The sequence below is a fragment of the Podarcis bocagei genome (assembly GCF_964188305.1).
Source record: "Podarcis bocagei genome assembly, chromosome: 8".
NCBI lineage: Eukaryota > Metazoa > Chordata > Lepidosauria > Squamata > Lacertidae > Podarcis > Podarcis bocagei.
Genome location: NC_138133.1, coordinates 4,006,112 through 4,031,801, shown reverse-complemented (window position 1 = coordinate 4,031,801; position 25,690 = coordinate 4,006,112). Strand labels below are relative to the sequence as shown.

The 25,690-nt window shown below is 45.7% G+C and overlaps 2 protein-coding genes across 11 annotated transcripts in view; one reads left to right on the top strand and one right to left on the bottom strand.

Moving 5' to 3' along the window:
• Positions 1-18,446, bottom strand: part of FAM193A (family with sequence similarity 193 member A) — a 52,014-nt gene extending 33,568 nt beyond the window's left edge. Inside the window, exons 1-4 of one of the 6 annotated variants that reach the window (XM_081206201.1) lie at positions 12,748-13,057; positions 10,230-10,894; positions 8,028-8,172; positions 3,090-3,164 (exon numbers count right to left, since the gene is read on the bottom strand). In XM_081206201.1, the coding sequence (XP_081062327.1) occupies positions 3,090-3,164; positions 8,028-8,172; positions 10,230-10,231 (222 nt within the window). In that variant the 5' untranslated portion in view covers positions 10,232-10,894; positions 12,748-13,057. Of the gene's footprint in view, positions 1-118; positions 242-3,089; positions 3,165-8,027; positions 8,173-10,229; positions 10,895-12,747; positions 13,058-17,490; positions 17,992-18,035 lie in introns of those variants that run through there. The other 5 variants (XM_081206205.1, XM_081206200.1, XM_081206203.1 and 2 more) reach the window with 5 other exon arrangements.
• A 4,239-nt stretch (positions 18,447-22,685) lies between these two features.
• The window catches only part of KIAA0232, a 49,180-nt gene continuing 46,175 nt past the window's right edge, over positions 22,686-25,690 (top strand). For 4 of the 5 annotated variants that reach the window (XM_081206154.1, XM_081206151.1, XM_081206155.1 and 1 more), the window contains exon 1: positions 22,686-22,833. The gene's annotated coding sequence lies outside the window, so the exon portion shown is untranslated. The remainder of the gene's footprint in view (positions 22,834-25,690) is intronic. The other variant, XM_081206156.1, reaches the window with a different exon arrangement.

The window sequence follows — 25,690 nt, the reverse complement described above, 5'->3', positions numbered from 1 at the left end:
GCACTGAAATAATTTATTCCAAATATGTATTTCAGCTGATGCAAACATTGGCACCAAATCCTGTCAGCTTGAAATCTTGCATTTCAGAAAGTTACTCACAGAGCAGAGACCCCCATACCTGATATGGTTTTCAGAGAACTGGCAGCTTTTCTTGATGCATTGAGTACACTCAATGTACTGAGTGAACACTCTTCAGTACCACATGAAATTCTTGTCAGGTATGAAGAGTTCTGCAAGGCAACTGAAGAAGGTGTTCAGTTGAAGACAAAGTGAGGTAATGGGTGGTTTACAAAAAATTCTTACGTTTCTTTCAAGAAGCAAAAAAGAGGCTTTGACCTACTACTGTCCACTGAGGCTTTCTGTCCTTTGTATTCATAACTATGCAAGCTGGTTGGTGTAATTCCACAGCAACTTTCTGAAAATGCAGGAATTTCATCCAGGAATCAAAACTGAATTCCACATGTATTCCTTTACAATCTGAAGATCATGGAAGTTAAGCAGTTTAGCTGAGCCCTGGTGTTTTGACTAGAAGTCTATGTTCTTGCAGTAAGCAGGCTAAAGCATTTACTAACTTCATTTCAATAACAGAATGGTGGGCTCAAGTCATTACATCAGAACGTGCCTACTTTTGTACCTGTTTCACCAGCTTGGTTTTGTTTGGGTGTGTTGTTGTTTTACAAAGGAGAGCTTTCAACCTCATCAAAGAGCATCAAAGAACATGAGGACAAATGTCTGATTGCACAAAGCGCATGCAATTCCTTTTGTGACAGTAAAACAAAAAACACCCCATTATTATGAATTCTGGAAAGGATGCTAGGATGACAACCAGGGTTCTCTCCCTGAATGCTAAAGAAAATTGCTGAGCAGTAGATGCTGATAGATTTAAGAAACTTGCTTGTAAGTGATGTTTCCATTTGCTTTAGGATGTGAGAAGACAAAGAAAAAAGATTTTTAACAGAAAATCCCTGGAGATCTAATTGGGAGAATCCTTTACAGTACACCTGAAAGAAAAAAACGGGGCAAAGGCCTGTGCACTCAGATTCACCAGCTCCCTTATCAGTTGCTTTGTGCCCTATTATTAATTTGATGAACAAATATGATAAATCCATACTGTTAAGGCACTTAGAAAGGTTTGTGACAAGTGATTCCTGTGGTTTTGTGAAAATGGAATGTTTTTTCTTCATCTCTTTGGAGATTTGCATGTTTGGGCAACTTTCTCTCCATGTTTTGTGAAAAATACAGTATAACATCTTACTGAATTGATGCCATACTCCCATAACTATTTCACCACCTATTGAGATTTTGGATCAAGAGAAAAGATTTAACATTGAAGAGTAAGGATTACAGTTCAATATTTCTGATGCAGCTTATCACAGACCAGATCACTTCTGAAAGCACTACAAAACAATAACTTCAATCAATCACTGCTTTCTTATGTGGTTAAAGGACTGAATAAAGAATGGCACTACCTGGCACCAAGGAGGTCTATAATATGATGGTGATTTGACACACAAATGACAGTTGGGGTGGTTAATGAGCAAGAGATACAGATTATAGACTGGGGTGGTAGTAAGCCGTTCTGAGAGGATATTCATCTCCACAGGTGATGAATGCCCAATCCTAAGCAAGTCTACTCAGAAGCAAGTCCTACTCTGCTCAAATGAAGCCTTTTTCTGGAAATGTATGCTGAGGACTGCAATCTATGAGGAGACTGAAACAGATTCATTTATGGAAGAAATAAGATGGAAAATACAAGAGGAAAAACAAAAAGTAGCATTACAAGAGGATGATCAAAAAGGGCTACAACAGCAAATGGGGGAAAAGACTCACTGGACCACAACGTGCATTTCTCATTTTTGTTTGTTAAGAAAACAATGCTTGCCAAACTGTTATCTTTAAATGAATTACTTCAGTATCCTAAGCAAAAATTTAATTTAATTTGAGGCTAGTAATTATGGATTCAGATTCAATAGAAATGTGAGGAGTATCATTAGGAATTTTGCTTATTGGGAGAACCCACCCGAGTGCTCTCTGTTGTCAAGTTACAAGTCAGATAACCATTCTGAAGTTTTTGTCAGAGGATACAACTCATTTAAGTGAATCTGTTACTGTACAGTGGTACCTTGGGTTACAGACGCTTCAGGTTACAGACTCCACTAACCCAGAAACAGTACCTCAGGTTAAGAACTTTGTTTCATGATGAGAACACAAATCGTGCAGCAGGGCACAGCGGCAGCGGGAGGCCCCAGTAGCTAAAGTGGTGTCTCAGGTTAAGAACAGTTTCAGGTTAAGAATGGACCTCCGGAACGAATTAAGTTCTTAACCCAAGGTATCACTGTACTGGAAATTGAGACAATTCTGAATCTTAAGAAAAGTAAGTCTTCAGGCTCCAATGGCTTGCCAGCCCTATGTGCTGAATACTGTAATGTATTTGCAGATATTTGAGTAGAAACACGTAAGCAGTTAACAAAATCTTAACCAAAGTAACAGAACCTCAAAAATATGGAAGGAACTTAGTATTGTCCTATTTAATTCATTATAAAGAGTATTACAGTGGTACCTCGGGTTACATACGCTTCAGGTTACAGACTCCGCTAACCCAGAAATAGTACCTTGGGTTAAGAACTTTGCTTCAGGATGAGAACGGAAATCATGCTCCGGCGGCACGGCAGCAGTGGGAGGCCCCATTAGCTAAAGTGGTGCTTCAGGTGAAGAACAGTTTCAGGTTAAGAACGGACCTCCGGAACGAATTAAGTACTTAACCAAAGGTACCACTTTAATAGGTTAATGGGAATCTGTGCATTTTCAGTTTATTTAAAATAATGGAAAACAAATTAAGGAGGACGGTTCTGCTCTAAGTACACTTTCAGTGGTGGCTGTTTGCAGAGTACACATACAATATGCAGACTTGAAGAAAAATTAATATTGCTGAAAAGCACAGAAAGGCTTTTCCAATTCTTTATATACAATTACGGCAGCAATCCTATTCACATTTTACTAGAAGCAAGATTCACCAAACACAGTGAAATTTACTTCTGAGTAAACATGCATTGAATTGAGCTGTGTTAGATGGAAGTATATAGTTTTACCTGTTCTATGAAATGCCTCTTCCTAAAAGCTTCCCAGTCTTCTTTCAGAAAGGGTTCTTTTGTTCTCACTGTCACCTGGAACAAAATTAAGCTAAGTTCACTGATTAACACTGCTTGATTTCTACTTTACCCAACTCAGAACATTACATGCTTATATCCCGATTATTGAATAATATAGCAGCTTAAAGCCATAAGATTTGTATCAACAGAAGTTATGGTACGTAGATGCAGAACAAATGCAGGTGATCTATTGAATTACATTGAATTGAGCTGGTTCCTACCTTTTCTAATGTAGAAACCTGCTTTCAAGCTCACACAAGGCTAAACTTAAAATTGAAAAGCTGGCAACAAATATCCTATACAAACAATTACATGGCTAGCACAATTAGATAGAACACTTATAATAAAATATAAACAGTGTTTTATAAGATTAAAGTGGATGGCTAGGGCTCAGAAGTAGCACAGCATGGTACACATCCTAACAAATCCAACATACACCCACTAAATTATTGCTTCTTGCTCGCTCAACCCTGAGCCACAGAACCATCAGCATTGTTATTTTCCTTGGCTGAAGTGAAGTCAGTGGCAGTAACTACCCCATCCCTCAATCCATTAAAAACCCCTCTCTCTTCAGGCTTGGGCTTGAATATTCTGAGGAAATTCACCAGCAGAATGAAAGCAGTATTCAAGGAAACTGCCAATCTATCACACTGGGGAATGTTGGGATTGGGGAAAGCAGAGATCATTCTGACACATGTTTTTAAGCAAAAGGAATGTCAAAAACCCTCCACTTCTTAGTCCACATCTGAACAATGAAGCTAATAGATATATGAATGCTGATTATATGACATTTTAAAATCTGTGGTTTTGTAAGCTGTCTGGAATTGATATCCTGTTAGCAATATATAAATTAAACCTTAAGATCCTAGGTTCAATACGCAGCATCTCCAGACACTTGTGCCAGTCAGTGTAGAACACAAGTGGGCAACTCCATATGGGCCACTTTGACAGGTGGCCACCCACTTGGCAATGACCCAACTGCATATAGCGTCAGGTGACTGTAACTTAAATCTGTGGCTAAAAATATGTACCAGGAGTGCATCACTCCCAATTCTTCATCTGAAGCTGCAAACTGAAGTTATAACATGGCACCTTTTTTTGCCATTGTGAAAAGAGAGAGAAAATAAGGCACCTGAATCAAAAAGCACAAAATTCAAATCACAAGTACAAAAGAAAAATCAGAGTCATGCATTCCTGATTCTTCCATTTGGAGCCCATGCTTTTTACAGTTGCTGCTTTCTCTGTTCTCTACCCAACTTCATACGGCTACAGGCAGGCATGACTTGGGCAAAACAACTTCATGGGGAGGCTTGATGGGCTGAATTCGCCCCCCCCCCCGGCCCCTCACAAGAACCACCTGCCCAGTGGGAGGGAAGAAGATAGGGAGGCAGGTGGTCAAAGACAATGTCAGGGCCTGCTCCAGTCAGAGTACTCTCTCCTCTCAACAACCCCAGGCCAATGGACACCATCTGTCCTATAGGAAGGAACACCTGATGCCAACTTCTGCTTCAGTAGGACTGATAGTTGTTTTATGAGCATGTGATTCTTGGTGTATCTGTTGTGCTTTATAAACACTGTTCCACTTTGAGGACTCTGACTGGAAAGGGAGATATAAATCGACTAAATAAATTGATAATAAAGAGGCCTGCAGGCTAGAGACTACCCACCGCTAGTATAGAGACAGTAAAGAGATAAATAGGCCAATGGCCTGACTCTGTATTATTATCATAACCTTATTCAGGTCATAAAGCTTTAGACCAGAAGTGTTTTGCAGAGCTCTGTATCCTTCCAAATAGCTTAAATCCACATAAAAACTTTTGTTATTAGTCTTTTTAAGCTTCTCTGAAACTATCCGAACTTATTCACTAAAAGATAATAGCTTTATGTTAATGTCAAATTGCTACTATAATTTGAGGTATTTACAGTATGCATACATAAAACATCTGTTTGAGGAAACTATGAAAAATGCATGCTTTAAACATTTTAATGAAGTATTTAAAAACCTGTATTTCTGAACTTTAGCACAATATAAATGAATTGCTGTGGATACTGTGAAGCTAGAAGATATTGAAGGATGTTCAAAATGGGTCTGAATCTACCATAGATTCCGGCGTATTAGGTGACTGGGCGTATAAGACAACCCCAATTGGCAGCTGCCAATTTGGGGGTTGACTTATACCCCCAGTCTTATACGCGGCAGCTTCGCTGGGCAGCGGGCTCCGCGCGAGGAGGAAGCCGCCCAGTGAAGCCAGCTTAGCATTCCTGGGCCACATCACCAGGCAGCTTCCTCCCGGCGCGGAGCTCGCCACCCACTGAACCCATACCCGGCGTATAAGATGACCCCCAACTTTTTAGAGCATTTTCCGGGGTTAAAAAGTTGTCTTATATGCCAGAATCTATGGTAAGTCAAATGCCTGAGACAGATCCATCCCATCATGAGTAGCTTAGCCCTATATGCTCTTAGCTCAAACAAATCTTACTAGAATATTTTAAGAGCTCTTTGGAAAGAATTCTGGACTATAAAATCTCAGAGAACATTCCATATTGCTGTTGATTTTAGCCTAACCGAATAGAAATTACATGGATTTTGAAGTTGTGTCTCTTGCACCTTAGTCTAGCATTCTAACCATACTAGCTCTCTTCTTTATTGGTTCTGGTGTAATATACTCCACTAGTATATTAAACTTAATTCAATAGCTAAAAAACATCTTGCAACTTGTTCTTCTTGCAAATGAGACCTAGGTCAACTATGAAGTTCAGGTATTTATTTTATTTACACACCTGTAACACTTCTTTCTCAGATTCAAAAATTTGTGAGTAATTCAGTGTTTCTGGAATTTCAAAAGTATTTTATTTATAAGTTCTATTTATCACACAATACTGAAGACTCAATACAGGTATCATGTACCGATTATTAAAACACAGTATTTAACACTTAAATTAATTTGGTAAAAATAAGTGTACAAATTAAAAACAAAAATGCTTTAATCCATCTCAGATCTGTCATTTCCTATTACAGCACATGTGATAAACAAAGAATCCAACAGAAAGAACGTGTAGGGGAAACAGTTTCAAAGATGTTGAAATGCAATGCATATTTTTATTAATGCTCAATACGCACTGGCCTAAACAGGGCTTCCTAAGGGCCTTTCCCATAAAAGAATAGGGCAGTTAATAAACAAAGCTAAACACACACACCCCTTTAAAACACAATCTCAAGAGTCATATATGTGTAAAACTCTCATTATCAACTTTTTCATAGAAAATGCTTCATGGTAACACAAACTTTCCATACACATGTAAAAAGGCAGGGGGGTGTATTACACATCACAGTTCTACAAGATGCTGCTGTCTGCAGCAACCATGGCAGGCAACACAAAGAGTAAGTGTGCTGCCACTATAAAAATTTTAAGGTGCAGTTTTATGACATGTAGCAAGTCCTGCTAATCTGGGAGCAATAATGGCTACCCAGCAAAAACTACATGTACAAATATTCCCTGTGCCACAAACACAACTTTCACTTAACACTTCATGAGAACAGTTGATAGCAGAAAAGTTTCAACCCCAAGCCACAAAGTGATAACTTGCATCTCCAATTCCTCCAGTTTTTTGGAAGCCAGTTGCTGGCTTTCCTTACTCCCTGTCATCTTCTTCAAAAGCAAATATATACCGTATTTTTCGCCCCATAAGACGCACCGGCCCATAAGACGCACCTAGATTTTAGGGGGGGAAATAAAGGAAAAAAAATTTATTTCCCCCCCAGGTGCGCTGCGCTAATCCAGAAGCTTGGGGCAAGCTGAGGTCAGCGCGCCCCAAGCTTCTGCGTGCCGGCAAGCAGTCCGCTGCCGCCCCAAGCCTCCCGCACCCGGCAGGAGGTCCCGCTGGGTGCGCAAGGCTTGGGGCGGCAGCGGACTGCTTGCGCGCACCTAGAAACTTGGGGCGTGCTGAGCTCAGCACGCCCCAAGCTTCTGCATGCCGGCAAGCAGTCCGCTGCCGCCCCAAGCCTCCCGCACCCGGCAGGAGGTCCCGCTGGGTGCGCGAGGCTTGGGGCGGCAGCGGACTGCTTGCGCGCACCTAGAAGCTTGGGGCCAGCTGAGCTCAGCCCGCCCCAAGCTTCTAGGTGCGCGCAAGCAGTCCGCTGCCGCCCCAAGCCTCGCGCACCCAGCGGGACCTCCTGCCGGGTGCGGGAGGCTTGGGGCGGCAGCGGACTGCTTGCCGGCATGCAGAAGCTTGGGGCGTGCTGAGCTCAGCACGCCCCAAGCTTCTAGGTGCGCGCAAGCAGTCCGCTGCCGCCCCAAGCCTCGCGCACCCGGTGGGACCTCCTGCCGGGTGCGCGAGGCTTGGGGCGGCAGCGGACTGCTTGCGCGCACCTAGAAGCTTGGGGCGGGCTGAGCTCAGCATGCCCCAAGCTTCTCGGTGCGCGCAAGCAGTCCGCTGCCGCCCCAAGCCTCCCGCACCCGGTGGGACCTCCTGCCGGGTGCGCGAGGCTTGCAGACACTCGCCCGAAGCAGGGGGAGCCCTCCAGAGGGCTCCCCGTGCTTCGGGCGACAGGCTGCCGCCCCAAGCCTCGCGCACCCGGTCGGACCTCCTGCCGGGCGCGCGAGGCTTGCAGGCATTCGCCCCATAAGACGCACCCCGATTTCCCCTTCATTTTTGGAGGGGAAAAAGTGCGTCTTATGGGGCGAAAAATACGGTATAAGGCAAATGACTAAAATAAAATGATTTGTGCACATATACAAACATATTAATATAGTACACCTATACACAGTGTTAACAATTATCTGCATCTCTTTACATATACCTGTATACAATTTGTTTTAACACCTGAACTTTCTGATTAAGATTATATATATATATAAATATATATTAGTTGCTTACCTGTTCATCAACATAATCATCTATTCTTTTCTGATATTCAAGCCATGTTTCAGCAACTTGACCCATCTCCTGTTCCAACTGGTGATACTGTTGAAGCAAGTTACTATATGTATCTTCGCTACAGGAATCATGTGTTACTCCTAGCCTAACAATTAAGATAACAGTAAGTGTATAGTCTTATGTAAACAGCCTTAAACTAAAAAATATTAAAGCATTTTGTTCTATCAACTAGCATTTTTACTATATTCCAGAAACTTATCATACCAACAAATCCAAATAATAAATCTTGTTTATTGGTCCTTTCTCAGAATTGGCATTTTTCTCATGGAAAGATTAAACATCTTGAGTAATTATTAAAGGACAAATGAGAAATAATTTAGCCAAATCCAAGAAATGGTTCAAAAAAGATGGGGAAACTTTGCAAGCCTCACTTTTGAGATCTAATGATGTATCCTGTCCTGGCATATATTAAGATGTAAATGGTTTAAACAAATAATAACAATAAATATATAATTAATTCCCATTTTATGCTATTTTTCAAACATTACTCTAGAGGTCCAATGAAATTAACTGATGGATTTAAACTAGACTAAGAAGTTGTTTTGTCTTCCCTATTTCATATTTTCTATCTTGCATTGCTTTACAAGCTAGGATACTGATAGATCTATTAAATGAGCTAGATCAGAAGTATTATATATTGTTTCAAGGGTATTTTTGCACTGCCTTCACCTTCAGACCCAAAACGTAACGTATTCTTGACATCAATTCTACCTTTATTTTGTGCCCTTTGGGCAACATTAATGTAATTTGTCACATCAGATATTCTCTTGCTGTTAAAGAAAGGAAATAGAAGTGCCACAGCAGGGGCTGCCAACCCTTTTGGACCAGTGGGCACATTTGGAATTTTGAGAAAGTACTATGGGTGCCTGTCAAAATATGATGGCTCTGAGGTATTTGGCATAACACAAAATGGCAGCTATAGTGGGGGCATGGCATTAACACAAAATAGTGGTTGTGTGAGTGCCGCATCTAAGAGAGCAGAAATGTGCCTGGGGAAACCCAGCCAGAAGGGTGGGGTATAAATATTATTTTTTATCATCACCATCACCATCACAATCATTATTATGGAATGCAAAATGGTGCATGTATCATGACTGCTCACAGAAAGAAATTATTTGCACCTCTTCAGAACAAGAGAGTTGGTTTCAAAAACCAAGGCACGGCTTCCGACCGGTGGCAGGAGTTTCCTGCACTCAACTGGAAGCCGCGTTGGACGTTTGCCTTCCAAAAATAGTTTGCAAACCAGAACAGTCACTTCCAGGTCTGTGGTGTTTGGGAGCCAAAACGTTCAAGAACTAAGCTGTTCAAAAACCAAGGTACGACTGTATTTAAAATTAGCCAGGTGCATTTTGCATCTGAGTATTAGCCACTTGCGACTAAGTGAAGATGCCTGGGTAGCATCTGACATCTCCATCATCTGGGGATCATTAGATCTTGACTGTTTTTACCCACAAATATCATCCTGTAAAATTCTTTCAGATATATTTTATCTGAAATCAGAATGAATTTCAGGAACCAAAATGCTTTTTCTGTGCAGCCTGAGCAGGAAAAGTGAACATTATAGTTATTTGTTGTAGTTTGTCTTCACTTACCCCCACCCCACTGGCCTGCTCACAGTTGTGAAGAATACTCTTATGCTATGAATGATCTGCGTCACCATTAAGAAAATATACATAGACTGTCCCTGGATAAAGTAACTTTTCTTCTTTAAGTTCTCAAAGTTCTTAATGTAGCTCAAGGTTGTCATCTGACCTAGCCAGATGTTTAACTGATAATCAATCATAACCAGTCCATTTGAAAAACAAGACTTTCCATTTTGGCAACTGTAACCTCGGTTTAAGGAGCCATTAGTTACCTAGCTTACAGAATGTCTAGTCACAATTCCCCTCCGTGTCCACTTCAGTTGCACTTTCTATTTATTTTTTCAAAACACATGAAATGATACACAGTTCATATAAGTGACACATTGTTAATATCACATTTTTAAAAGCAATTCTTAATTGGACACCACAAACGTAAATAGGACTCAGCTCCTGCAATAAGGGTGAAAATCTTAAGTCATTTGAAAAAATAGTATTTACAAATACCGGCATGTATAGATATAATATGTTATTTAAAGTATTGTGCTAGATTTGAACTTACATGTTTGGGGTGGGGTGGCAAAGCGGCACGCAGAAGGCAGCAGCAATCTTTCCTACTCTAGAGTCGGGCAGGGAGGCATTTCTCCTCCTGCGCCCACAGCACCAGCAATTTTAACACTGTATCTCAGTTGCATACATGGCGACAAGACTTCTCAAATTGCTCACAATCAGACAATTCCCAGTCACAAAACACACCTGGCTCCTGGCTAATATCGAACACTGAGTGGTGATGATGCAGTTTGCCTTCTATGTGTTGCATAGAAGTATGCTTTAAAAAATCAAATCTTGATGGAACATTAATAGAATGTCAAGAGGAGACTCTTTCAGTTATATTAACTGCCTTCCTAAACGGGCAATAAAATTGAGTGCCTTAAAATTAAGAATCAACCCTGTCAACTAACTGTATCTTCAATACTGACATTAGTTCAGCTCTTGGGAGATTAACCACACGGACAGGTGAATTCAAACTGAAACCCAGTCTGTCAGACATAGAATCAACCATGACACACCATGTCCAATTTACATTGGGTTGATGCTACATGATACAAAACAAGTAAGAGAATTTGTCTTCAAGTTCTCATTTTGGACACAACATTTCATATAAATAGTGTGTTTTGTCTCTCCTCTAAGATGGGCAATGCTGTGTGTGATCTCCATCTGCCTAGACTTACAGTGGTGCCTCGCAAGACGAAATTAATTCGTTCCGCAAGTCTCTTCGTCTTGCGTTTTTTTCGTCTTGCGATGCACGGTTTCCCATAGGAATGCATTGAAAATCAATTAATGCGTTCCTAGGGAAACCGACTTCAGACCAGGTCCGGGGACAGTCTGTCCCCGGACCTCTTCTGAAGGCTGGGGGGGGGGGACAAGGGCTTTTCTTCCCACCCCCAGCATTTTAAAAAACCCTGGGACAGCGGAGGACTTCTCCGCTGTCCGGGGCGATTTAAAAGCCCCTGGGAAGGCAGGCAGGGGGGACAAAGACTTTCGCCCCCTGCCCGCCTTCAGAAGGTGTTCCCACCCCCCGCCCCACTTCGGAACAGCTTTCCGAAGTGGGGCGGCGGGGCCAGGTGTCCCCGCCCCCCCTCCCCACTTCGGAACAGCTTTCCGAAGTGGGGCGGATGGGGCAGCTGTTCCCGCCCCCCCTCCCCCCTTCGGAACAGCGTTCCGAAGTGGGGCGGATGGGGCAGCTGTTCCCGCCCCCCCTCCCCCCTTCGGAACAGCGTTCCGAAGTGGGGCGCATGGGGCAGCTGTTCCCGCCCCCCCTCCCCCCTTCGGAACAGCGTTCCGAAGTGGGGCGGATGGGGCAGCTGTTCCCGCCCCCCCTCCCCCCTTCGGAACAGCGTTCCGAAGTGGGGCGGATGGGGCAGCTGTTCCCGCCCCCCCTCCCCCCTTCGGAACAGCGTTCCGAAGTGGGGCGGATGGGGCAGCTGTTCCCGCCCCCCCTCCCCCCTTCGGAACAGCGTTCCGAAGTGGGGCGGCTGGGGCAGATGTTCCCGCCCCCCGCTTCGGAACAGCATTTTAAAATGCTGGGGGTCGGCAGCGCTTCGCTCCCGACCCCCAGCATTTTAAAATCTCCCCGGGACAGGGGGAGATTTTAAAATGCTGGGGGTCGGCAGCGCTTCGCTCCCGACCCCCAGCATTTTAAGATCTCCCCGGGACAGGGGGAGATTTTAAAATGCTGGGGGTCGGCAGCGCTTCGCTCCCGCCCGCCAGCATTTTAAGATCTCCCCGGGACACGGGGAGATTTTAAAATGCTGGGGGTCGGCAGCGAACGCTTCGCTCCCGCCCGCCAGCATTTTAAGATCGCCGGGGCAGGCGGGGGGAAGGCAGGCGGGGGGGGGGAGCAAAGACTTTTGCCCCCCGCCGGCCTTCAGAAGAGGTCCTCTTCTGAAGGCCGGCTGTGGGCGAAAGTCTTTGCTCCCGACCGCCAGCATTTCCCTATGGGCTTTCGTCTTGCGATGCAAGCCCATAGGGAAATTCGTCTTGCGAAGCGCCTCCAAAACAGAAAACCCTTTTGTCTTGCGGGTTTTCCGTCTTGCGAGGCATTCGTCTTGCGGGGTACCACTGTACTGTATTTTTCGCCCTATAGGACGCACCGTCCCATAAGGCGCACCTAGTTTTTTTTGGGGGGGGGAAATAAAGGGGGGAAATTATTTCCCCCCCAGGCGCGGGGCTGGGGCGGCCCGAGCTTCCCCCGACCCCAGCCCCCAAACAGGCAGCTCTCTGCAAGCCGTGGGAGCCCAGCGCTGGCTCCCACTGCTTGCGGAGAGGTCCGCGAAGCCTGGACGCGTTGATCTCAGCGTGCACAGGCTTCGGGATGCCGGCAACTCTCCCCAAGCAGCGGGAGCGCTCCCGTTGCTTGCTTAGAGGTCCGCGAAGCCTGGAGAGCGAGAGGGGTCGGTGCGCACCGACCGCTCTCGCTCTCAAGGCTTCAACGAAAGCCTGCATTCGCCCCATAGGACACACACATTTCCCCTTCATTTTTGGAGGGGAAAAAGTGCGTCCTATAGGGCGAAAAATACGGTATACAGTGGTATCTTCACTACAATAGCAGCTCAGCAGAATCAGCCAACTATTTCACTGAATCAGGCATCTCTAATGTAGATAAAAGCATGGAAGGTGGTGGTGCAATGCTTAGTTGTGCAAAGTGTTAGGATAACTAGACGACTATCACAATACTACAGTCGAACCTTGGCTCTCGAGCAGAATCCGTTCCGGAAGCCTATTCGACTTCCGAAAACATTCAACAACCAAGGTGCGGCTTCTGATTGGCTGCAGGAGCTTCCTGCACTCAATCGGAAGCCGCATTGGAAGTTTGGCTTCCAAAAATAGCTCGCAAAATAGAACAGTCACTTCCAGGTTTGTGGTGTTTGGGAGCCAAAACATTCGAGAACTAAGCTGTTCGAAAACCAAGATACGACTGTATACTGTACCTCTGAACTGGTCAAGATCTCACCTTTCCAGTGGCCAATATTGCCACTTTTGGAACATGCAAATTCATATGAATTCATATGAAAATACTACAATAAGAAAATCTACTGAAAGTCATCTACAATTTAGCTACAAGAATGGGGAATGGGTGGGGAAAGCAGTCCCCTTCCTGTGTACCTGCCCATTCTGAAGTTTGATTTTGTGTATCTAATGGTGTGTTTGGTATGGAGGGAGAAGTGTAAATAGAATAAATATTCTCATATCTTGAAATATATAAGATAACCATTCTGGTCTAGTTCTTACTTTCGGTCCTGCCCATTTGTGATAGTGAGTGAGATTTACTGGATGTGTGTTGTCTGCTTTTTGAACCCATGTCTGCAGCATGAGACAGAGCATCTTTCTAGCCCTTTGCTGATGACACCAAGTTGTTCAGGGTAGTTTTTAACTAAAAGTTGCTGTGAAGCACTCCAAAAGGGGTGAATGAGCATTAAAATGATAAATCTGATTCAGTGTTAAAAAGTGCAAAGTGAAATATGCTGGGGCAAAATATCCTAACACTACATATATGCTATTGTGGTTTGAGCTGATGGTGGCTGACCAAGATCTAAGGGATCTTGAGTGGATAGCTCAATTAAGACGCTGACCAAGGTTGTGGCAGCAGTAAAATGGAGGAATTATATTTTAGGGATCATTAGGGAAAGGATTGAAAACAGAACTGGAAAAAAGAAGGACATGGCAGCTGAACTCAGAATACTGTGTGCAATTGTGGTCACCACATCTCTTAAAGCAGCAGTGTCCAACCGGTTGACCGTGATCGACAGGTAGATCCACAGGGATGCTTTTTGATCCTGTGTTTTAAAAAACTGTAGGAGAAAATTCTCTGCCCCGCCCTCCTCCTCCGTTGCATCTATTGTTAGTTCTCAGTTGTATTGTTAGCATCGGAGTTTTCCCTCCCTAAAAAAAGCTCAACAACTCTGCCCCCTCCCCAAAAGCAGCTCACAGTCTCTTGGGAGTTGGACGCACCTGTCTTAAAGGATATCATAATGCAGGATTTATTTATTTTTAAAAATGGTGGTGCATCACCTTATTATTATTTTTTAAAGATTTGCATGAGTGTTTCTGCACCATTTAAGGGAAGTACTTTTCTTTACAGAAATAAAAACCTTAGAACCTACACGCTGTGTAGGCATGAATGGACAGAATGAGACAATGTCCCTCACTGGTAGCTCCACCTATCACAGAAGCTGTGGTTTTGCAAACTGAAAGAAAAAGGTTTTCCCCAGTGAGATCCAGTGTGGTGTAATGGTTAGAGTGTCTGGAAGAATAGGACCTGGGAGACCAGACTTCAAATCCCCACTCAGCCATGAAGTTCACTGGGTATTACTTCCTATACATGCCTAAATTTAAGTTACACTGTGCTCTCTATATGACCTGTTTGGCTATGGCTGGTTACAATCCTCCAAGTACCACAAATTGCAAAAAGAACCAAATAAATTCTCTATGAAAAAAGAAATAGAAAGTGTCATTGCACTGAAGGGGGAAAAAAGGCAACTAGCCATTCGGTTTTTGCACCTGTAATCCAGGTTCCAGAAGCCATGTGGCAAATAGCTTTTCCATCCCAGTTTTTAACATTGCACCACACTGGCTTCCTAGAGTACTTCAGCCATGGGGCAGCTATGTGAATTAAGGAAGTACCTAAATATGGGGAAAGCAAAATGTCACCTAGAGAAGGATCTGAACATGAACCACTGGTACCAAACTGTATGGAAATCAGCCTTACTAGAAAAGCTAACCAACAAACTGAAATTGACCTGGGGACAAATAAAAGAGGACACCTTCAGCCCGGTGTGGCTCCCCTTTATTACACACACAGAGCCCAACAAGGCAACAAGAAGAACTCACTGACAGCATACAAATCAATATGGCTAACTTTACCCAACAATTCCTCTCCGCGCGCCCCCCATACATGCAAACAAAACTCACTGCAGCCAACTGAAGGCAACCACCCATGCCCTGGGCCCCCCAACCTCTCTCAATGCCGGTGAAAATCAATAAATGAATAAAGATAACCTACCCACACAAAGCTGACACAGAAACCTCACACATATACTATGTAAAAGAATGAAAGTTTACTACCCCCTCTCTTCCCCCAACCTTATACTGCATACAACATTAAAGTCTCACATCAAATATGACTAATCTGTAGAAAGTACATTATGATCTGAAGACTGAGATGATGTACGTAATTTTGTAACCAATGAAAATATTTAATAAAACCCTTTTTGAAAAAAGCATTCAGATGTTTCACTGGCATCTAATGCTGGAAAATTCACAATACAAAAGGGAAAGCAAACATTCTCAGCCTTCTGCGGAGAGAAGTGGTCAGACTGGTTGAAGATCCATCAATCCTTAGATGTTGAATGGCAGCTACACTGCAAGAATGCTAGAACAACTCAATGATGTACAGCATCAAAGTGTGAAGAAAGACATACACAGTCACGACCAAATCCAAGTGCATAAAAAGCGTTTGAAGATGATGTCAGGGCTCTTGTGGAGGCATTTTAGTTATCCAAAAACCCATTTTTATTGTTGATGTTAAACAGATAGAAAATATGTTTATAGTTAGTTACTTTGGGTGAAATACGCCCTATACTGCTTGCAATGTCACAAAATGTGAGCATTTTTTCTGGAACATTTTTCTAGGGCATATGGAAACTGAAAGGGATAATACACATATTTCATTGCAACACGTGTTCACAAAAACAAGGACACATTAGGACAACTACCACATATGAAGCACCTGCACTCTTTTAGAAATATGGATAAAAAGAGGGGCATGAGAGGATCTAGGAATATGAGCACTTCATTGTAAAAATTCATGTGAACTGTTGCCATGATATGGCAGATGTAAAGATACTACTATTTGTTGAATACTGTACATCTGTAATCAGCATCCTAGATGTCCTTAGAAGAAAACGTAATAGATCTGGAAACAACAAAGCATTTCATGCTCCAAACCACTGTTTCTATCACTGCCCCTCATCGCTATGCTAGTCTATTCCATAATTTTAAAGCCTTGAGTGGTGATATAAGTAACCCACACTTTGATTTCCAATTTAGTAATAATATGAACAAAAGAAAGTTACACTCTTCAATGCACGTGCATATAGCATTCAGAGTAACACCTTTTCTATATGCATATAGGAAAAGAGACCTGGGAAACTTTGGAAGCAGAATGTACTGTCTCTCATGAAGTATCCCTGGGCTTGCCAGCCACCAGCAATTTCACTTCTACCTGCTGATAGCACTTCCAAATTGTCAGCAGTTTAGCCACTGAGCTCAGGCCATCTTTCCCAAAGCTTGCTCACTGGTCTATACACTGCAAGCTGCATTCTCACCCCTCTCTAGCATAAAGGGGGAAACCTGCCAAAATGCAAGATCAATATTTTTAGACTTTTGACAGCTGAAGCAGTTATCTGAATTAATATTGGAAACATGTTTCACTCTAATATGTAAAAAGGTTTCCCCTTAGCTATGAATTCTGTGCTCCAAGAGAAGCTTTCACCTTGTTTCTAGAAATCACTGCTCTGACCATCATCTGATTAGTAGAAGAAAAAAAACTGAAAAATGCAGATAACCCAATTCTCATGCAGATAAGTAGAAGATTGTGAATCATGCAATTTTGCTGTGTCCATGTCAAGACTGACTGAATTGCATTCTGTGGATATAGACGCAGAAAAAACTACTTGTCCAGAGGACACTGACTGAAAGGGGACGAACACAGCCAAGCCAGGCAGGGATATACCAGGCAGCACCCCTTGGGGGAGGTTCACAGAAGCCTTTATCTCACAACCCTTTGGGAGTTTCTGCTCTGAATGACAGGCAGGCGTTCCTCATCCACCAAAAATAAAAGCAAAAATAAATAAATCCAGGCCTGCACAGATACGGTCTTCTCAGGACAGAATACTTTCTTTCCTACTTTCCATATGTAAGCATGCAAGTTTAATTTATCTAAGTGACAGTTACTGATAACGTACGGGGAAAAGTACCTGCCCACCAAGAATGAGAGATGAAAAATAATTTGAGCAAAGGAAAAATAGGCCGCTCCCGCGTTCTTTTCTAAGTAGGGCTTTACATGCTTCCCTATTTTATTGAGCTGGGGGCTCAAATCCTGATTTTAGAGGAGCCGGTGCCTCTGCCAGCTTGAAGATTTTACCCCAAAGCGAGTCTTTCGATCATGCGGTTTTCCGAACCTCAAGACTTGTTTTGTGCCCCAACTAGGCTGGCAAAGGGAGCCACGGGTCTCTTCCTCTGGGTTTTGAGGAAGTTTTTACCTGGTTTCTAGCGGCGCCGATGCCGGGCGAACCAAGAGGCCCCTTCAAATAAACGCCCAGCCTCGGGAAGCGAGCGACCCTCCTCAGGGGCAGCAAAGGGACCGAGCCCAGTCCGAAGACCCCGCAAGCGCCGCGGCCTCCTTCGCGCCCCTTCGGCGCTCAAGCCCCAGCAGCGGGCAGCGGGGTTTAAGGAAGGCGGCTCCGAAGGCCGCTCTCCCGCCCCGAGAAGGCGGCGACCGGGCGCGCCGGGTACAAGGCGACGGCGCCCTCCCCGCCGCTGCCCCTCAACCCCGGCAGGAGACAAAGGCGAGGCCTCGGAGGCCCAAAGTCAAGGGCGGCCTATGGGGGGGGGGAGGAAGAGGGAGGGAGAAAGACAGCTACGCCAGGCCGCTCGCAAGCCGCCTCGGCTCCGCCAAGCTGCGAGGGGGAAACGGAGGCTGACACAAAGAAGATGGTGCAGGCCGCGCCCTAAAGCGGGCGCCGCGCCCCGTGACGAGCGGCGGGAGCCTCCCCCCGCCCGGCGCCCCGCGCCCCGCCGAACTCACCTCAGTCAGGGGTGGCCTTCCCGCGGCCGCGCGCCACTAGGCCAGAAAGCCAGGCAAGGGACTGCGACGGAGGCGGAGAGGGCGGCGCAATTCCTGCCGGCTCCGCTGGAGGCTGCTGCCCGCCTCCTCCTCCTCCGGGGGCTCTCCGGCCGTGTTGCCGCCCCGGGAAGGGTTTCTCCGCTGCTAACCAAGCCAAGACACAGGGAACCGTTCGCTTTCACGTGTCCGCGGGCTGCCGGGCTGCAGTGCTGGCCGAGGCTGGCTGCTCCCGACGCCCGCATCGCCCCTGCGCTCCCTCCATTCAAAACCGGCCCAAACCGACCCCGCCGCGCGGCTCGCCAGGAAGCGGGCTTGGGCAGGGAGCCCGAGAGGGGCTTCGCAGGAAGGAGGGGCCCTCGCGTGTGGAAACGAAGTCAAACCGACCCTCCTCCTCCAATCGGCTATTTGTGACCGAAAGTAATAACTGCTCTTAACGGTCAGCTAGAGTTCCCGCGCCTAGAGACTTTTAGGTGTGATGACTATCATGATGATGATGATGATGATTACTACTACTATTTACCGCCATTCCCCGCCAAATCTCTTTTATGGACTTTTAATAAATGACCCTTCTAGAACCAAAGATATTGGACAACATGACTGGACACCAAACTGCAAGGACACACGGTTTAATGCAGGCATGTCCAAAGTCCGATTCAGGGGCCTAATTCGGCCCGCCAGTCAGTTTAATCCGGTTCCTGTGGCAGCTTATTTCCTGGGGTGAAATCCTAAAAACCTCAACAACTTCAGTACTTAAAAAAGGTCAACTTTGGTCAGCCCTTCACTTCATCAAATCTGACCCTCTCTGAAAACAGATTGGACACCACTGGCTTAATGGGTTTGGATGAATTTTTAGCGCAAGTTAAGATAGGCCAAGGAAAGAAAAAGTGGGCAGGAAAGGGGAGAAAACTTCCTCCAGGTGTTGCAAAAGTACGTTTTGTTGTGCTCAAGTTGCTCTGAATATTAATTCTTTCAAGATCACAACAGACTTTTGAGCCTGGTCTCCAAAAGAGTGAGTTCAGACAGTGGCCGCCAATGTGTTTGGGGTCTGTGGGCACTTTTGGGATCCTGAGAGCCTTTGGGCGCCGGTGACACGATGGCTGCTGTGAGCACAAAATGGCTGTCATGCTTAAAAGAGCCCAATTTTGGGGGGGGCAGCAGCTCCATGCAAATATGGAAAACTTTAAAAATGCTTGAAATGAATAAGCAGCTGTCAGGGAATGGTCAGATGAGGAGGTGAGGGGCACCCCAAGATGCGTCCAGGAGTTGGAGTGAAACAAGAATATTGAGGGGTCCCTTCAAGGGGTTCAGCTTCTTAAGGAAGACTGGACCTTCGGAGAGAGTGTATCTTTTAAGGCTCAAACCGGTCAGGAAATGAACACAGACCAGACCAGGATATACAAAAGCAAAGCAGCTATAAGCCTGATCTTTATTAACTGCTGCAACAGGGTGCTCACTGCCACACAGGAGGCAGGAGGGACCCAGGACAAAGGTGTGCAAGCCCTTATATAGACTTGAACGGCCTACCCCTCCATATATCATATGTACATCACAGAAGGGGTGTAGCCCAAACCACCCTCCAATACATCATACGTATATCAGAAAAGGGGCGGACTACAGAAATCTGAGTGCTTTGTTTTTATCCTGTCTGCCAGGTTACCTGATTGGATTACCTGGGCATCCTGGCCACACTTTTGTTATGATAACTACTCAATCCCTGAATACAGGTCACAGGCTCACCCTATTCATATCTTAAATGTGCCCTTGAGATAGGATTTGTGAGCAAAGAGGCAATGGGGAGGCTCCCCATTTCCTTCAACCTTGCAGAGAAATATTTGAGGTCAAATGGTTTCAGGACTTTTTCTGTGGGTCTCAGACATGTGGTCTATACATTTATGTATATGCTTGCTTGGTACATTTATGAACATTTACTTTATATGTATATGACCTTAAAATTCTTATAACAGGAGCAAGCTAGCAGAACTAGGCGTTTTATCCAGTGCATAGAGCTGAAAACCAAACAGGTAGAGGGAGCCCCTTGGCAGCCACCATAAGTAGGAGGGGTCTCTGGGCAACAGCTCAGCTTTGAAGGAGTACTCTGCATTGATACTAAATAAATGAACTGATAAAGAAGCTCACTGCGAGCCTGGTTTCTCTTGGCTGTTAGCCAAGCGTGCTGCCTGTTGGCTCCCACGCAACAGATGGGACAGTGGCTGAACTTTCCCCATAAATCTCATCCCCTCCCCCAAAACCACCTAAGCATTTATTGCTGTGGGTGCAGGGGCGTATGAAGGAGGGGGTGGGCTGCCCTGGACACCACTCTGGGGGGACGGTGTGACAAGATGACCCACTGCCCCCCCAGCTGTAGAGCAGCTGAGGGCATGCGTGCATTTAGTATGGGCGCCGCTCACGTGGCATCCGTACGGACTGCCGCTCGCGAGTGTCCATACGGGCTGCCTCTTGCACAGTGACCGTACGAGCTGCCATGCGTGTGCAGTCCGTACGGTATGCCGCGTATGCGCCGCTGGGTGGTTCGCCCCACCCCTCGGCATCCCGCCCCAGGTGCCAGAGAGGGTTCCTCTGCCACTGTGTGGGTGAGGTGTTGTAGATTAGAACTAGAAAATAAATCAAATAGTTCAAAATTATTCCAGAACTCTAGTAATCATTCCATTTTATTTATTTAAATATCTAACTTTTTAGGCAAAAAAGGCTTCCCAAGTGGCAATGAAGATCAGTAAAAAAAAGTACAGTACCTGTCCATAGGCTTACAATTGGAAGGTGGGAAGACACAAAAAGAAAATAGGGGGAAATAAGCAAATACATGGAACACAGAATAGAAAAGAACAGCTCACCACGTGGAACACAGCTCACCAGAGTTGGAAAATACTGCCCTACTAGTGTAGTGATTGACGCAGAACATCTACTGCAATGTGCGGGAAAGAATAAGCAAGCAGAGTGTTTCAAGTCCAAGGAAAAGTCAGTCAATCAATAAAAGTAAAAATAGTCCTAACCCTAACCCCACCTTGACAAACCCAAAACACAGGATCAAGATTCTACAAAACACAGGATCAACTAGATTCTACAAAACACAGGATCAAGATCCATTAGCTAACCATGAGGTTTGCCAAGGAACCTGGCTCATGCATTTTCTTTCTCTGTTATAGGTGTTAATAAAAAGGTTGATGTAATAAAAAGGCTAATATGACAGGAAACCCACCATTATGAACCTTGATGACAAGCCTGATTCCAGCCTTCTCTCCTGTAAGGCCTTCAGGCATATCCTGACCTATTCACACCTGACCTAAGCATTAACACATGCAAATTTAGTTGCCAAGTATAGGATACTCAGCTCCTTGATGTGAGTCATCCACACATGATTTGAAGGCAGATAGCATGGGCTTACAAATCAAGTAAATAAAAATACTTAACTAACTGACCAATAGCAAAATAAAAAAAATTCCTTCCAGTAGCACCTTAAAGACCAACTAAGTTAGTTCTTGGTATGAGCTTTCGTGTGCATGCACACTTCTTCAGATACACCAATAGCATTATAGATAACTTTGTTCTGCCCCCCCAAAAAATTAAGCCTGCCCCTCGCCCCCCCCATAAATTCTGGCTACGCCCAGATGGCCATGATTTATTTTAGGGTGGGCAGGTTTTATGTTGGATGGGGAGCAGAACCAAGTTAACTGTGACAAAGTTGTAGAATGCTGTGGATAGGTTGTTGAGTTGCACATATATGACACCTGTGCTGAGGGAACTGTGCTGGCTACCAGTAAGCTGCCAGGCCATGCTCAAGATCTTAACATATACCGTATATAGCCCTGAACAACTCAGAACCACTTTTCCTGAAATATCACCTGCCCCTATATAAACTTGGAAGATCACTTAGCTAATCAGGATAAATTCCACTTGTGGCAGCACACCCTACAGAATAACATAAGATGGTGACTCCAAAAATAGGCATTTTCTGCTGTTGCCCCTACTCTATGGAATGCCTCCCTCAGCCCTAAAATATAGCAGGAACCATCAGTTGCTTCACATTTCTTGTAAATACCTATATTTTTTCCCAAGCTTTTCCTAACTCATGTGATTGGATTCTGCTTTATGCACTTGAATCTCTCAAAAATTTGTTTAATTTGCTTCTATACTGCTGTTTTAGTGGCTTTAGGTGGTATTTTTGTTTCACTGATACTGGTTTTTTAAATATTCTTCATCACATGAATATCTTTTTTAAACTATTAAGTAGTTCATAAGCCATTTTAAATACTTATTCGATCAATAATCCAACCTGCAAAGAGGATTAGGGCTGAAAAAAATAAAGGAAAGTGGGAGTGCAAGGAGAGTAGAATATACAGTACAGGAGTATAAAATGTATTTATTTCTTATGTGACACAGATGACACAGACGCACGCTTCATGGTGAATCGTAAATCTTTTAAGTCTTAAAGCCAAATATTCTATAACAGCGTGTCGCTGTGACCCCCCCCCCCCAACCAAACACATTCTGGGAATGTTATTCTCTGGCAAAAGAGGAAGGCTAGTCCCATCGCTGGAAGCCGAAATGCGCCGGCGGAAGGATCCTGACGTCGCGTCACCTGACCGCCTCCCGCTTGCGCAGTGGGAGGAGAGGGCGCTCCGCCCCAGCCCTCCCTGTCCCTCCCCTCGGCGGGGCCGGCGCCGGTTTACGTAACGCCTCTCCGGGCAAATTCCGGCTCGGTCCCGCCGCCTGACTCGGCACGGGGCGCCAGAGGCCCTGGCAGGTAAGCGCGACCTTGGGCCGGGGGCGCCTCGGCGGGGGCGCCGCTCCCCGCTCCCCCCGCGCGCTCCCCGGGGCCCGGGCCGAGGCCTGGGGCGCGGCGCGGGGGGGACCGGCCTGGCCGGGCCTCTCGACTTGATCCGGAGGCCTCTGCTGGGCCCCGCCGCCTCGCGCAGGCGGTCTGGCGCGGGCGCCGCTCCAAGGGCAGGCGGGAGGGCCGGGCCGCCGGGCGAGCGGCGTCGGGAGGGTGGACGGCCGGGCCGCCGGGCCTGCCCTCTCTGCGCCCGGGCTGGGAGGCCGGAGTGGGCTGGGGGCGGGCGGGCGGGCGGGCGGCGACTCGTCCATGTTGGCCGGCTGCTCCGCCGGAGCGGAGGGCTTCCTGCGCGCTTCCCACGACGCCCCTGTGGAGTTTGCTCAGGCGCTCCTCCTCCTCCCTCCCGGTTTAGCACTGCGGAGTCGAACTGGGCGACGGGGGCGGAGGCTCCAGAGGCCCGTTTTGACTGCTCCCCCCCCCCCGCCCGCTTCTTCTGATCTTGCAGACCTTGCTTGGGGCTGCTGGAAAAAGTACTTTCAAGTTACTTCGTCGCTGCTCGGCTCTCCCTGCCGCTACGTTTGCTGCGCTGATATTATTGTGCTCTCGTGCCAAGTACACTGGAGAGGAGGACAGGCGTATAAACAGGGTAGCCGGGTAGCCTTCCCCCGGGGCCGGGAGGGCGGTGTCGGCTGGGGGGTCTCGCCAAGGGCCTGGCGGACTTGCCCTGTTGGAGTTCACCTTCTTCTAACTAGACTTCCGCTTCGGGCCACAAACAAGGGCCTCACCGGCTTGAATGTAAAATTTCCAAAGCTTTTATGAAGCTTAATGTCCTTGCCAACTTTCCCACCTTTCCGTTACTGAGTTTCTTGAGGAGTTGACTGAAAGGCCGCCAGAGCCATTTTGGTTTCAAACTCTGGTTAATGTATATGGATTGGGTTACCGGTATATTGGTTTTCAAAACGAGATTTGAGCCGATAGCGTTTTTTACCGATACTGTAGTTTAAATCAAGCATGTGTTTAGTCTGGCCCTTGAAACAAATCCACAACTGTATTAGTAGTTCACCTGCCCTTGCAAACCTATCTGTAGGCTGCCACTCCTAGGCATAGTTACTGGGGAGCAACTATGAGCAAGGCTCAGTTCTGAGTGAACATGCATGGTCAGTGGCTTGAAAAAGTTAAAGATGCAAATGCTAAATTGCAGGTCATACACCCAAATTGTTGGCATACTTAAACATAAAAGTACGGGTGAAATGAGCAGCATATGACTTGAGTTGATGAAAATGTATGCTGTAAAAAGTGCTGCTGCTTTTTGTGGTAGAGCTCCTTCAGCATTCATATGAGGAAGTTGAGAGGGCAGCAGTGGCTGCTCTGCAGAGGAGGGTGAAGAGGCTTATGGGAATATTTTTGAAAACTCTTTAATCTTATAATTTAAAGGAGAACGTAATTGATTCTGAGACTATATGGGATTGAAAAGAAAAGTCAAAAATACTTGGTATTTCCTTTCTGCTCTGAGATTTCAAAGGAGGAGTTTTTCTTGGTATCCCTGAAGGGAGGGGGTGCTGGTTGCTGGGGCGGCCTTGGAATAAGCAGGCAAGAGGGTGAGGGGACCCAGCCCGCCAGTCCTTGCTGCTAGGAATGGATGAGCAAGTGGGGGGCCGGGCAGGCAGGCAGGTGCTGTGCTGGCCTTTCTTGCGCTTGCTGTGTGCAATGCCTGCCTGGGAGCCGAGTGCCCAGCACTGAAGGGGAGCATTTTCACCATGCAGGCCCAGCGGTGCCCACTGCTGCCTCCCAACGTGAGTAAGATGGTGGCCTCATGTTCACCTTCAGCCAGTCTCCATCTGGCCGCTAAGGCTGGAGGCATCTTCTTCCCAGGAGGCATCTCTCTTTGGGGTGGGGGGTGGCAGCATCAGCAACTGCCCAGAGAACTCTAGAGGAGAGGAAGCTGAGGGAACACTCCACAAGAGGGGGTGTTCAAAAAGGGGCAAAGGGTTCCCAGCTCTGCAAGCAAGGGTTGACATAACTGGATTTCTGAGGCTTAGAGTGTGTTTCCCCACAGGGAAGCCACAGAAAGTGTGTCAAGGGAGCCATGGACTCTAAAAGGTTGAAAACCTCTGGATTAGGGCATTGTAGTAGCTGAAGGTGACTATCCCAAACTGAACCAGAACTTGCGTAGCCCTAAATGCTAGTGTAAAATAATAGGCTTACCTCTGATAGATTAACTTGTTCTAGGATTCAGTTTTGGAATTTGTTTCCATATATTCCAGGATTCAAGCTCTGATACTGCAGCAGCATAGTTTTAGTCTTCTTTTAAATGAATTTACTGTTTTTTGTTGCCCCCCCCCCCCCGTAAATCGCATGGAAATGATTGATTAGAAGGTGATGAATAGATCTATGATGAGTATGCACAAGGGACTTAGCCTTAAGAGGCCAAGTAGTCAACTGCATTATGTCCCAACATACCAAATTAAGTTGAGGAGCAGCATTTCCGGATGGATGGCATAGGTTTCAGGCACTCTGGAGCCCTGATGTTTGTCTCTCTTTTAGGAATTAAGCACTTTTTTCCTGAGCATATGCAGAATATCCTACCACATCAGAGTAATAAATCTCTGAACAGGAAGTAATGCATATTTTGTTCTGCATCTTACAATTTGAGACTTCCATTAGAAACAAGTGAAAAGAAACCTGTGGTTGTAAAAGGAATATAGGATCTAAAAAAGTTATAAATTTATATTTTTATATTTCACTAAATTCCAAGGATTAGAAAATTTCCCTTTCCCTAGAGAAGTTCCTAACTCAAGTGCAGAACAGTACAGCGGTACAGGCACAC